The following is a 14,529-nucleotide window of genomic DNA, read 5'->3' as shown; positions in this document are numbered from 1 at the left end:
ATGAAAGACGAAGACTCCTCATATCCCCCAAGGTGACTTCTGGGGAGCGGACCATGGGCCCAAGAAGAAAGGCTTATCTGCACGCAGCCACGAGGAGTAAACTAAATGCAGCCTCCATAGATACAAGTTGTATTCTGGAGCCCACACAGAACAGCAGTAAAATACTGAGGGCTCTGTAAGGCTGGGATTAGACGGCCCCATAGAGTAACACTGGTCCGAGTGCCACTCGAGAAAACACCACGAAACAATCACTGACCTCAGGGAGACCAGTCAAAGAAAACACTGCGGCAGCCAGCAAAGGCGCTGAATCAGTGAAATCCGACTCGAGAAAACATCACATAGCACGCAGCCGTGTTATACTCTCGTGTGACCCCGGCCTAACACTGCATATGACTGTATAATTATTCCATATACACCTACACCCAGGGTGGATAAAAATCAATGTTTTTTAAAAAAAAAAATAAAAAAAAATCGGATTTTTTTTATTTAAATCGGATTTTTTTCAATAAACTGCTTTTTGAGGAAAATATTTTACCATCCAAAGGTTCTTCCATCATGAGATAAAGCTGAGTTGTTTAACTCAGTAGAATAAAGGCTGTATATGTGTAACATTCACAATGCCATGCTCTTCCAGAGGTTTCTGTAGGATTAGTGGGCAGTTTCTCTCCTATATTATCACAGACGCTCGCTTTACTTACGCAGTTCTCAAAACTGAATTTGACTCCGCAGAGGTCCCAGCCTCTTCTTCACGGCAAAAATGTTACAACATGAACAGAGTTGAGAAAAAGACCTTAATCCTATTGTTCTACAAACCTATGAATACAGAATCAACCCCTTCAGTGCCAAGTTCAAGAAGTTAGACAATATGTTTCTGATTGTTTGGAGTGGAATAGATCTGCACAACACAAGAAGAATGTGAATCTAAGTGTGAGGAGGAGGAAGGGCAAGCAGACAAGAAAATGAAAGTGAAACTTTGAGCACAATACTGCAGCATAGCCACAGACAGACAAGTCTGGATCTGTTTGTGTGTACGATCTGAGGTTTATTACATTCTTTCCTTATAATGGCAGCAGGCCGTAAAAGAGACCCAGTTTGGGAATATTTTAATGAAGCTCCTTCGCCTATCGGTAAGGCAGGCATGCGTGCAAAATGCAAACGATGCAACAAAGAGATGCAAGGCCTGGTTGCGCGAATGAGGCAACATCATGAGAAGTGCGGTGATGAAGATGACCAAAGAAACACTTCTGAACAGGCAGGATCTTCAGGTTGGTAAACATTTTTATTGAATCCTATTTCTAAAGACTGAACTGTCATGTGTGAGAAAAATTATATTTCTTATTATTACTGCATGTTACTGTCATTTGGTACAGTTATGAAGAAAAACAAATATTCCTTTTGGGGCAGGGGCAGTGATGTGTTGTGTACAATAAGCAGAAATTGTATAAACAATAAAATAACACCATTGACTTTTTTTGTTTAGGGGAATTCATGGATTCTGGAAACTATCCACCTCCAAGATCACCATCATCCTGTTCTACAGTTTCAGAGTTATCCATCCAGGATAGTGCTTCATTAGCAGCAGCAGCATCATCATCAGACACCCACAGCCACATATCACCATCACCCAAAAGGAAGAAAAAACCTTTACCTCCTGGAACCACCATAGATAGGTTTGTGATAAGAACTAGCAGATTAGAAAAAGAGTTGATTGATGAAAAAATTGCCCAGTTTATTTATGCAACGAACTCTTCTTTCCGTCTGACTGAGAACCCACATTTCATTAATATGGTTCAGTCACTGAGACCAGGATACAGTCCACCCAGCAGAGCTGATGTTGCAGGGAAACTGCTGGATCAAGTGTATGACAGAGAAATGGAGCAATGTGCAACAGCTCTGGAGGGTAAAATTGTTAACCTAAGTATTGATGGGTGGAGTAATGTCCACAATGATCCTATTGTATGTGCTTGTATAACAACAGAAGAAGGTAAAGTCTTCCTTGCACAAACAACGGATACGTCAGGAAATGCACACACAGCAGAATACTTACAAGAAGTGGCAGTAAAAGGTATAACGACATGTGAACAAAAATTCAAATGTCTAGTACGCAGTTTGGTCACTGACAATGCTGCAAACGTATCCAAGATGAGAAGAGATTTAGAAGAGCAGGGAGAGAATACAAAGCTGCTAATAACATATGGTTGCAGTGCTCATTTGCTGCACCTCTTAGCCAAAGACTTAAGTGTTCCAGAAATAAAGGCTAATGTTGTTGAAATTGCTAAATACTTCCGTAATAATCATTTTGCTGCAGCAGCTCTGAAAAGGATGGGTGGAACCAAGCTAACGCTCCCACAAGATGTTAGATGGAACTCTGTGGTGGACTGTTTTGAGCAGTATATCAAAAACTGGCCTATTCTGATGACACTGTGAAGAAAATCGAGATAAAATAGATGGCACTGTCACGGCCAAAATCCTCAACATTGGGCTTAAGAGAAATGTTGAACATATGCTGAGCTTCCTGAAACCCATCTCTCAAGCTTTAAACAAAATACAGAAAAATAGCTGTTTTATTGCGGATGCTGTTGAAATTTGGAAGGAACTGAGTGAACACTTAAAAACAGAACTACACATGGACAGAATTAAATTACAAGCAGTAAACAAACGAATGGGACAAGCACTGACTCCAGCTCATTTTTTGGCAAATATTGTCAATATCCAATATCAGGGTCAAAACCTAAGTGCTGAGGAAGAGGAGTTCGCTATGACATGGGTATCCAGCAATCATCCATCTTTAATGCCAACTATAATAAACTTCAGAGCTAAGGGGGAACCATTCAAGAAATATATGTTTGCTGAAGATATTTTAAGGAAGGTCACACCAGTAAACTGGTGGAAGTCACTTAAGCGCTAGGATTTAGAGACTGTTCAAGTAATGATTTTACTTTTAACAGCAGTAGCTTCTTCTGCAGGCGTTGAAAGAATATTCTCTTCCTTTGGACTCATTCATTCTAAATTGAAAAATCGGTTGGGACCCAATAAAGCAGGAAAGCTTGTTTTTCTTTTCCAGATTATGAATAGGAACAAAGAAGAAGATGATGATGAAGATGACGAAAAGTGAGCTACAGAGGACAGCAGGGACAGTAGTATTTAAGTTTTTCATGTGTCGGCTGGGCTGACAGTCTAAGTTTCTTAAAATATATATATATTTTGTTTAGCCAAATTAGTTAACAAACATGGATGTTTGTTTAAGCAAATAACTTATGCTGTAATGTTTCAGTTGAATAAATCTATTTAAATTGTTATTAAGGTCAGGATTATTTTTCTCCTTCCTAAGTACAACAGAACAGTGGTGTCCAAATATGAATGATTAACCCATTAAACTGGGGAGAAAAAAGTAATATAAAAAGTGATTCTAAAAATCTTCATCTACTTGCATGTTAAAGTAGCAAGAACTAGTTTAGGTAGAAACTTTGATTTAAATCACTGATTTAAATCAAGCCTTACTGACTAGTGATTTAAATCGTGATTTAAATCAGTTAGATTTAAATCAAATCCACCCTGCCTACACCCCCAGTCACCATCACCGTGACATCACCGCGCGCATTATCCCTCCACCGTGACATCACCGCGCGCATTATCCCTCCACCGTGACATCACCGCGCGCATTATCCCTCCACCGTGACATCACCGCGCGCATTATCCCTCCACCGTGACATCACCGCGCGCATTATCCCTCCACCGTGACATCACCGCGCGCATTATCCCTCCACCGTGACATCACCGCGCGCATTATCCCTCCACCGTGACATCACCGCGCGCATTATCCCTCCACCGTGACATCACCGCGCGCATTATCCCTCCACCGTGACATCACCGCGCGCATTATCCCTCCACCGTGACATCACCGCGCGCATTATCCCTCCACCGTGACATCACCGCGCGCATTATCCCTCCACCGTGACATCACCGCGCGCATTATCCCTCCACCGTGACATCACCGCGCGCATTATCCCTCCACCGTGACATCACCGCGCGCATTATCCCTCCACCGTGACATCACCGCGCGCATTATCCCTCCACCGTGACATCACCGCGCGCATTATCCCTCCACCGTGACATCACCGCGCGCATTATCCCTCCACCGTGACATCACCGCGCGCATTATCCCTCCACCGTGACATCACCGCGCGCATTATCCCTCCACCGTGACATCACCGCGCGCATTATCCCTCCACCGTGACATCACCGCGCGCATTATCCCTCCACCGTGACATCACCGCGCGCATTATCCCTCCACCGTGACATCACCGCGCGCATTATCCCTCCACCGTGACATCACCGCGCGCATTATCCCTCCACCGTGACATCACCGCGCGCATTATCCCTCCACCGTGACATCACCGCGCGCATTATCCCTCCACCGTGACATCACCGCGCGCATTATCCCTCCACCGTGACATCACCGCGCGCATTATCCCTCCACCGTGACATCACCGCGCGCATTATCCCTCCACCGTGACATCACCGCGCGCATTATCCCTCCACCGTGACATCACCGCGCGCATTATCCCTCCACCGTGACATCACCGCGCGCATTATCCCTCCACCGTGACATCACCGCGCGCATTATCCCTCCACCGTGACATCACCGCGTGCATTATCCCTCCACAGTGACATCACCGTGTGCATTATCCCTCCACCGTGACATCACCGTGTGCATTATCCCTCCACCGTGACATCACCGTGGGCATTATCCCTCCACCGTGACATCACCGAGCGCATTATCCCTCCACCGTGACATCACCGCGTGCATTATCCCTCCACCGTGACATCACCGCGTGCATTATCCCTCCACCGTGACATCACCGCGTGCATTATCCCTCCACCGTGACATCACCGCGTGCATTATCCCTCCACCGTGACATCACCGCGCGCATTATCCCTCCACCGTGACATCACCGTGCGCATTATCCCTCCACCGTGACATCACTGTGTGCATTATCCCTGTGTTTAATAAGTTTTCATTTCTATATCATCTGAGTGTAAATTCTACTTGTGCTCTAAAGAGACCAATCATTTACAGAAGAGGACAAGTTCATCTCTAAGCCAGAACAGAAGCTCTCCTCATCTATGGAGAGATGGGGGGTTTCAGCCCCGTATCCCCCTCTGTCTATTGGGGTACAGCCTAGGATCCAGCTCCATCTATGGGAAGGGGGGTACAGCCCAGGATCTCCCTATGTCTATTGGGGTACAGCCCAGAATCCCCCTCCGCCAATGGGGGGCACAGCCCAGGATCCCCCTCCGTCTATGGGGGGCACAGCCCAGGATCCCCCTCCGTCTATGGGGGGCACAGCCCAGGATCCCCCTCCGTCTATGGGGGGCACAGCCCAGGATCCCCCTCCGTCTATGTGGGGCACAGCCCAGGATCCCCCTCCGTCTATGGGGGGCACAGCCCAGGATCCCCCTCCGTCTATGGGGGGCACAGCCCAGGATCCCCCTCCGTCTATGGGGGGCACAGCCCAGGATCCCCCTCCGTCTATGGGGGGCAGCAGGGGACCCCTAATTCTACAATAGATTAGCAGGAGTCCTTTGGTGGGTGGCCCCCTGAGGTAGCACTGAGGGCCCCCTGTACGTCACGCACCTTATTAGTGAGCAGCACCCGGGCCCCGGCCCTCCTCGCTGACAGGATATACTCATTGCCATCATCCAGAAAGCGCTGGAGCTCCGCACAGCCCGGCGGCCGCTCTCCGGACAGCCCGAAGTAGTTGTGCACAGTGCTGAGGATGAACTCCTTCCTCCGGTCCTCTGCAGCCGCCAGCGGCATCTTCCACGCTCCACAGCCCGGCGACCGAACGCTTCTTACCGGGAGACAAGAGGTTGTTGAAGAGTCGCTACCATAGCAACGAGAGATTGGCCGAAACTGCCTCCGCCAACATGGCGGCGACGTCAAGACGCGCAGGCGCACTGGACGCGTAGACGGCGCGCACGTAGAGAGGGGAGGAAATAGGATGAGCGAGTCCTTCTCCTGCACAGTTCTGCTCTTCCGCTCGCCTCCTTATGATAGAACCAATATGGCAACCAATATGGCCTCCATGGCAGCAGGGTGTTACCAGACTTTCCTAATATCTGGACACCACACCTAACACTCAGCTTCTGGCCGCAGCATTTTTTTCCTAAAAATAAAAAAATCCCAATAAATATTCCGTTCAATAAATCCTCTAAACGAACGAATCTGCCCCCCGGGCCTCATAAAGGGAGCGTCCGCCCCACGATAGTCACCGACCCAGTGCGCGTGAGCGACTTCCCACAGATGTGGGGTCATGTGGGAAAAAACTCACAGAAAAGAGTTGTATGGACGGCACACGGGCGCAATATGGAGAGCTGCATTTAAAGGGGTTGTCAAACCCTCCTTAAAGTTCAGTGGGGGTCTGACCGCCAGGACCTGCGCTGGGAATCCTTATCCCCATTACCAGAGAGGCAGTATATGTCCGACCACAACGCCATTCACTCTCCAAAGGGCGACTGAAAGGAGCCGAGTGCAGCGCTCTACAGACTTATAGGGAACAAACAGCGCGACGGCTCTACATGTGCAGTGCTGCTCCAATGTGTCGGGTAAAAGTTCCCCAATCCCAGTAGTTGGACTTCCACAATCAATAAGTTACCACCTATGCAGTGGAAAAATACTAAGTTGTCTTCACTGGACAAACCCTTTAACAGCTCTAACTACTTAAAGGGGTTGCGTATGGTATATCTTCAGGATCCTAAAGATTGGCGGTTCGGACTAATGACTTGGTGGAAGATTGGCGGTTCGGACTAGTGGCTTGGTGTATGATTGACGGTTCAGACTAATGACTTGGTGTAAGATTGGCGGTTCGGACTAATGACTTGGTGTAAGATTGGCGGTTCGGACTAGTGGCTTGGTGTAAGACTGGCGGTTCGGACTAATGACTTGGTGTAAGATTGGCGGTTCGGACTAGTGGCTTGGTGTAAGATTGGCGGTTCGGACTAATGACTTGGTGTAAGATTGGCGGTTCGGACTAGTGGTTTGGTGTAAGACTGGCGGTTCGGACTAATGACTTGGTGTAAGATTGGCAGTTCGGACTAGTGGCTTGGTGTAAGATTGGCGGTTCCGACTAGTGGCTTGGTGTAAGATTGGCGGTTCGGACTAGTGGCTTGGTGTAAGATTGGCGGTTCCGACTAGTGGCTTGGTGTAAGATTGGCGGTTCAGACTAGTGGCTTGGTGTAAGACTGACGGTTCGGACTAGTGGCTTGGTGTAAGATTGGCGGTTCGGACTAGTGGCTTGGTGTAAGATTGGCGGTTCGGACTAGTGGCTTGGTGTAAGATTGGCGGTTCCGACTAGTGGCTTGGTGTAAGATTGGCGGTTCAGACTAGTGGCTTGGTGTAAGATTGGCGGTTCAGACTAGTGGCTTGGTGTAAGATTGGCGGTTCGGACTAGTGGCTTGGTGTAAGATTGGCGGTTCGGACTAGTGGCTTGGTGTAAGATTGGCGGTTCGGACTAGTGGCTTGGTGTAAGATTGGCGGTTCCGACTAGTGGCTTGGTGTAAGATTGGCGGTTCAGACTAGTGGCTTGGTGTAAGACTGACGGTTCGGACTAGTGGCTTGGTGTAAGATTGGCGGTTCGGACTAGAGGCTTGGTGTAAGATTGGCGGTTCGGACTAATGACTTGGTGTAAGATTGACGGTTCGGACTAGTGGCTTGGTGTAATACTGACGGTTCAGACTAATTACTTGGTGTAAGATTGGCGGTTCGGACTAGTGGCTTGGTGTAAGATTGGCGGTTCGGACTAGTGGCTTGGTGTATGATTGACGGTTCGGACTAGTGGCTTGGTGTAAGATTGGCAGTTCGGACTAGTGGCTTGGTGTATGATTGACGGTTCGGACTAGTGGCTTGGTGTATGATTGACGGTTCGGACTAGTGGCTTGTTGTAAGATTGGCGGTTCGGACTAGTGGCTTGATGTAAGATTGACGGTTCGGACTAATGACTTGGTGTAAGATTGGCGGTTCGGACTAGTGGCTTGGTGTAAGATTGGCGGTTCAGACTAGTGGTTTGGTGTAAGACTGACGGTTCGGACTAGTGGCTTGGTGTAAGATTGGCGGTTCGGACTAGTGGCTTGGTGTAAGATTGGCGGTTCGGACTAGTGGCTTGGTGTATGATGGACGGTTCGGACTAGTGGCTTGGTGTAAGATTGACAGTTCGGACTAATGACGGTGTAAGATTGGCGGTTCGGACTAGTGGCTTGGTGTAAGATTGGCGGTTCAGACTAGTGGTTTGGTGTAAGACTGACGGTTCGGACTAGTGGCTTGGAGTAATATTGGCGGTTCGGACTAGTGGCTTGGTGTATGATTTGCGGTTCGGACTAATGACTTGGTGTAAGATTGACGGTTCGGACTAGTGGCTTGGTGTAAGATTGGCGGTTCAGACTAGTGGCTTGGTGTAAAATTGGCGGTTCGGACTAGTGGCTTGGTGTATGATTTACGGTTCGAACTAGTGGCTTGGTGTAAGTTTGGCGGTTCGGACTAATGACTTGGTGTAAGATTGACGGTTTGGACTAGTGGCTTGGTGTAAGATTGGCGGTTCGGACTAGTGGCTTGGTGTAAGATTGACGGTTCAGAATAGTGGCTTGGTGTAAGATTGGCGGTTCGGACTAATGACTTGATGTAAGATTGACGGTTCGGACTAGTGGCTTGGTGTAAGACTGACGTTTCAGACTAGTGGCTTGGTGTAAGATTGGCAGTTCGGACTAGTGGCTTGGTGTAAGATTGGCGGTTCGGACTAGTGGCTTGGTGTATGATTTACGGTTCGGACTAGTGGCTTGGTGTAAGATTGGCGGTTCGGACTAGTGGCTTGGTGTAACATTGACGGTTCAGAATAGTGGCTTGGTGTAAGATTGGCGGTTCGGACTAATGACTTGGTGTAAGATTGACGGTTCGGACTAGTGGCTTGGTGTAAGATTGACAGTTCGGACTAGTGGCTTGGTGTAAGATTGGCGATTCGGACTAGTGGCTTGGTGTAAGATTGGCGGTTCGGACTAATGACTTGGTGTAATATTGACGGTTCGGACTAGTGACTTGGTGTAAGATTGACATTTCGGACTAGTGGCTTGGTGTAAGATTGGCGGTTCCGACTAGTGGCTTGGTGTAAGATTGACGGTTCAGACTAGTGGCTTGGTGTAAGACTGACGGTTCAGACTAGTGGTTTGGTGTAAGATTGGCGGTTCGGACTAGTGGCTTGGTGTAAGATTGGCGGTTTGGACTAGTGGCTTGATGTAAGATTGCCTGTTCGGACTAGTGGCTTGGTGTAAGACTGGCGGTTCGCACTAGTGGCTTGGTGTAAGATTGACGGTTCAGACTAGTGGCTTGGTGTAAGACTGACGGTTCAGACTAGTGGTTTGGTGTAAGATTGGCGGTTCGGACTAGTGGCTTGGTGTAAGAATGGCGGTTCGGACTAGTGGCTTGATGTAAGATTGGCTGTTCGGACTAGTGGCTTGGTGTAAGACTGGCGGTTCGCACTAGTGGCTTGGTGTAAGATTGGCGGTTCGGACTAGTGGCTTGGAGTAAGCTTGGTGGTTCAGACTAGTTCCTGGTGTAAAATTGGCGGTTCGGACTAGTGGCTTGGAGTAAGATTGGTGGTTCAGACTAGTTCCTGGTGTAAAATTGGTGGTTCGGACTAGTTGCTTTGAGTAAATTGGTGATTTGGACTAGTTGCTTGGTGTAAGATTGGCGGTTCAGACTAAAGGCTTGGTGTAAGTTTGGCGGTTTGGACTAGAGGCTTGGGGTAAGATTGACGGTTTGGACTAGTGGCTTGGTGTAAGATTGGCGGTTCAGACTAGTGGCTTGGTGTAAGATTGGCGGTTCGGACTAGTGGCTTGGTGTAAGATTGGCGGTTCGGACTAGTGGCTTGGTGTAAGATTGGCGGTTCGGACTAGTGGCTTGGTGTAAGATTGGCGGTTCGGACTAGTGGCTTGGTGTAAGACCGGCGGTTCGGACTAGTGGCTTGGTGTAAGATTGGCGGTTCACACTAGTGGCTTGGGGTAAGATTGGTGGTTCAGACTAGTTCCTGGTGTAAAATTGGCGGTTCGGACTAGTGGCTTGGAGTAAGATTGGTGGTTCAGACTAGTTCCTGGTGTAAAATTGGTGGTTCGGACTAGTTGCTTTGAGTAAATTGGTGATTTGGACTAGTTGCTTGGTGTAAGATTGGCGGTTCAGACTAAAGGCTTGGTGTAAGTTTGGCGGTTTGGACTAGAGGCTTGGGGTAAGATTGACGGTTTGGACTAGTGGCTTGGTGTAAGATTGGCGGTTCAGACTAGTGGCTTGGTGTAAGATTGGCGGTTCGGACTAGTGGCTTGGTGTAAGATTGGCGGTTCGGACTAGTGGCTTGGTGTAAGATTGGCGGTTCGGACTAGTGGCTTGGTGTAAGATTGGCGGTTCGGACTAGTGGCTTGGTGTAAGACCGGCGGTTCGGACTAGTGGCTTGGTGTAAGATTGGCGGTTCACACTAGTGGCTTGGGGTAAGATTGGTGGTTCAGACTAGTTCCTGGTGTAAAATTGGCGGTTCGGACTAGTGGCTTGGAGTAAGATTGGTGGTTCAGACTAGTTCCTGGTGTAAAATTGGTGGTTCGGACTAGTTGCTTTGAGTAAATTGGTGATTTGGACTAGTTGCTTGGTGTAAGATTGGCGGTTCAGACTAAAGGCTTGGTGTAAGTTTGGCGGTTTGGACTAGAGGCTTGGGGTAAGATTGACGGTTTGGACTAGTGGCTTGGTGTAAGATTGGCGGTTCAGACTAGTGGCTTGGTGTAAGATTGGCGGTTCGGACTAGTGGCTTGGTGTAAGATTGGCGGTTCGGACTAGTGGCTTGGTGTAAGATTGGCGGTTCGGACTAGTGGCTTGGTGTAAGATTGGCGGTTCGGACTAGTGGCTTGGTGTAAGACCGGCGGTTCGGACTAGTGGCTTGGTGTAAGATTGGCGGTTCACACTAGTGGCTTGGGGTAAGATTGGTGGTTCAGACTAGTTCCTGGTGTAAAATTGGCGGTTCGGACTAGTGGCTTGGAGAAAGATTGGTGGTTCAGACTAGTTCCTGGTGTAAAATTTGTGGTTCGGACTAGTTGCTTTGAGTAAGATTGGTGATTTGGACTAGTTGCTTGGTGTAAGATTGGCGATTCTGACTAGAGGCTTGGTGTAAGTTTGGCGGTTCGGACTAGTGGCTTGGGGTAAGATTGGTGATTCACTCGAGAACTTCTTGGGCAGCGGGAGATGGGACAAAGTCCAGGCAGGGATGGCAGTGGTCACACGGGAGACAGCCTCTGTGGCTGCCAAGAGCGCGACCGCGGTAATATCCGCAGCTGAGGCTGAATGCTCAAGAGCCGCCAACCTGCCCTCCAGCTGCCGGATGTATGCACGGAATCGCTGTTCGTCCGCCATTAGAGCCAGACGCTGGCGCTAATATACTGTTAGGGTTGGAGAAACGCATCAAATAAAATATAATAATAAGGTGCGTTCGCAACCCAGAGTCCACCGTGCAGAGATGGTATACTGCTGCTCAGTAATGGCGAACACTGACTGAACACCGACGGGGTAACCGCTGACCCGGTGTGTACAAGAGCGAACTCTGTTACTGCACAGAGCCGCAGAATGCAAGTGCCAGAGCCTGTTAACCTCACAGGGCTCGGCAAGGTGAACTGTTATGATTGGGTCACTGAGGAGGAGAGCAAGCCCAAGCTAAGCCACAGAAAACCAGAAAGGTTGGTAACAAAGCGGATTGCAGACCCCTGATCCTATCCACACAACTAGCAGTAGCCGTGGAGCGTGCCTACGATGATCCTAGACCCTCGGCACAGCCGGAGAGCTAACTAAGCTTAAAGCAAAAAAGGTGAAATCTAAACTGCCCCAGAGCAGGCAGACCCCAAAGGAATAGATAGCCCCCAAACATATATTGTCGGTGAGACAAGATAAAAACACAATCGCAAGTAGGAAAATAGACTGAGTAAACGATTGGGCCCACACTGACTAGACAGGGCAGCAAAGGAAAGACACTGTCTGCAATCACGCAAAAAACCCTGCAAAAAGGTCCAACACGTCTGATGCAAAAATACTGAAGTCGCACTACTTCGCCCACTATATCAGCACTTTGGTATATTCTGAAAGCAGAGCAAAAAGAGGCCAATCTAATAAGGGACAAAAACAAGCTGGCACAAGCAGTAACACATGGATGGCGATTCAGCACAGCCCCAGCCGGAGCTGGCTGACCCACACAAAAATGAAACAGACAAAACCAGATCAAATGTGAACAGAATAGCAAAAGAACACTTAGCTGAGCATGCAGGGACTGAGCTGGAAACTATGACCTCAGGAGGCAGGAAAAAATCACCAGCAGGGATAGAGGGAGTCGGCTGTCTTAAATCCAGTCTGAAACCCCAGATCTCCAATCGTCGTCCTCATTATCATGTGGCAAGCCTCTGTTAATCAGATCAGCTCCATTACCTCCAGTAACCACCAGAGAGAGCCCAGAAAGAGAACTCGCAACCCGTCCTTCAACCTGGCCAGCTCCACCACCTTCAGCAGTAATCAGAGGTAGGCCAGAAAGTGAATTCACAACAGTGAACACTACTTAAGAGACACAGGACTCTGCCTCAAGGACACAGGGTTAGAGTCCCTCTAGTCCCACTAGCGTTCGACACCGCAACTGTGATGCCTGAACTAAATAATATAGTCGCACCACGTGCGCACTGTACCAGTTCAGCGGACGCCACTAACCACCCAGAGCAGGGAGGTAAGCGCTTGACTTGCGCACGGCGCCGCTGCGATGAAAGCTGCTGCACATGCGGTCCAGTGGTGCCTTGTGCTGACTGGCGCTATCTGGTGCTAACGCTTGTGTGGAGAGCGGGATGCTTTGTGGCACATACATTATGCCACTACTGGCACTGACTCTATCTCCCTGAACCCTAACTCATACACAACCTAGGGTAGGGGTTTCATAGAGTCAGTCACCAGTCTCATACATCCGTCATCTCACACACACAACTAACCATCTGTTAGGCGTCAGGTTTCTGCGTCTGCTCGCAGGGATCCAGACCTTCACATTCTGCAGTCTCCTGCTCTTTATCTACTGCAGAGGAGATTGTGGGTCACCCTCCCAGGGCTGTGAGGTACTCGGTACCGGGCCGGTGTCAGGGGGATGTGTCCCGGTCCGTGGCCCTGGGCGCCCAAGTAATGGGTGATGTAGTTAATGGACTGGAATAGTTTGTGACGCCACCTGTGGTGTTCGGCAAGGGAGATGTTAAGCCAACGCTGCAGACAGCTCCGCTGGGACAGATGATGTGGTGCAGCAGTGATGGTATAGCCCTCCACAGGCAGGGCTAATGTCCCAGGGCAGTGTAGCAGTGGTTGGCACGGTGATGTAGCAGTGCCGTAAGGGTAGGAAGCAGACAAGACACAGCGGGGTGCAATTTCTGTACCTTTACTTGATAACTGCAGTCCAGGGTCCTGATTACAGATGGTAACGGAGCAGGCTGGCCTGGAAGCAACACAGGGATTCTCTCTCACAGACGGGCTGTGCAGTCTCCTTCCTAGCGCCTTGTGGTGTGAAGCACTCAAGTACTTAGTTACTCTGAAGTTCCTCCTGTCAGATGTTCCCAAGAACCTCACTTGCACGGCAGACAGCTGTAGCCTCTCTCGGGGACTCCTCTCTAGTCCTGGTTCAAGCTGCTGTTGTGCCTCAAGCCTTAGATGGGAACAGGGCATTTACAGCCTCCTACTCCTCTGGTATCTGCTTTAGGACCTTTAGTATCTGTACAGCCGTGGAGACCAGGCTCCAGTTCATGCGCTCTCAGCTGAGGGAGCTCTCCTTCCTCGCTCAACCTCCAGCTTCTTTCCACGCGTCTGCACACTTCACCCTCCGCAGACTATCTGACCACTCCTTCCTCTTGGCCCTCAGAGGGCTCCCCTCCCCTTAATCCTGGTTCAGAGTTCCCTCTGCTGGCCTGGAGTGGAACTGTGTTGCATGTATGGATTGACTGCGAGAGAGACCCATCATTGCCTCCAAGCCTGGCATTACCCTCCCCCTGGAGGAAGGCAAAGCCACTGTGGCGACCATACTCCTGGGGGTGCCACATTCCCCCCTAGTGCAAGTCAGCACTCCTGGGCTGAACAAAAACATGAAAGACATATAAACAATTGAACAATAATAATTTGTACAAGATTTGAAAAAGGGAAAAATGTACAAAAACCAAGAGCTCAAAAATGGTCCTATGATGATAAGTCCAGCATCAATGTCCATGGTCCATTCCTGGGCAAATGGTAAAAGTTTTTGACCACACACAAGTCCTGTGGTTCAGTGTCCATAAAGAAAACAAGAAAACTCCAAAGGGAACTCTTACAGGTTACCTGTGGGAACAAAACTTGAAAAACAGTTACATATTTACACAATTTCAACAATTACATTTCTTTATATACGGTATCTAAGGGGTGGTATGCCTTGTGTGGTGCGGGTAGACCTACGTAACTCTAGTGTGGGC

At 49.0% G+C, this 14,529-nt stretch overlaps 1 protein-coding gene across 2 annotated transcripts in view; it reads right to left on the bottom strand.

Annotated features, from left to right (window-relative positions):
* DYNC2H1 (dynein cytoplasmic 2 heavy chain 1) overlaps positions 1 to 6,375 on the bottom strand; it is a 537,791-nt gene extending 531,416 nt beyond the window's left edge. For both annotated transcript variants that reach the window (XM_073558365.1, XM_073558366.1), the window contains exon 1: positions 5,639 to 6,375. In XM_073558365.1, the coding sequence (XP_073414466.1) occupies positions 5,639 to 5,821 (183 nt within the window). In that variant the 5' untranslated portion in view covers positions 5,822 to 6,375. The remainder of the gene's footprint in view (positions 1 to 5,638) is intronic.
* Positions 6,376 to 14,529: the final 8,154 nt, after the last annotated feature.

The sequence above is a fragment of the Dendrobates tinctorius genome, unplaced genomic scaffold (genome assembly GCF_039654945.1).
Source record: "Dendrobates tinctorius isolate UK_male_01 unplaced genomic scaffold, ASM3965494v1 ptg000256l, whole genome shotgun sequence".
Classification (NCBI taxonomy): domain Eukaryota; kingdom Metazoa; phylum Chordata; class Amphibia; order Anura; family Dendrobatidae; genus Dendrobates; species Dendrobates tinctorius.
This window is presented reverse-complemented; position numbering and strand designations above follow the sequence as displayed.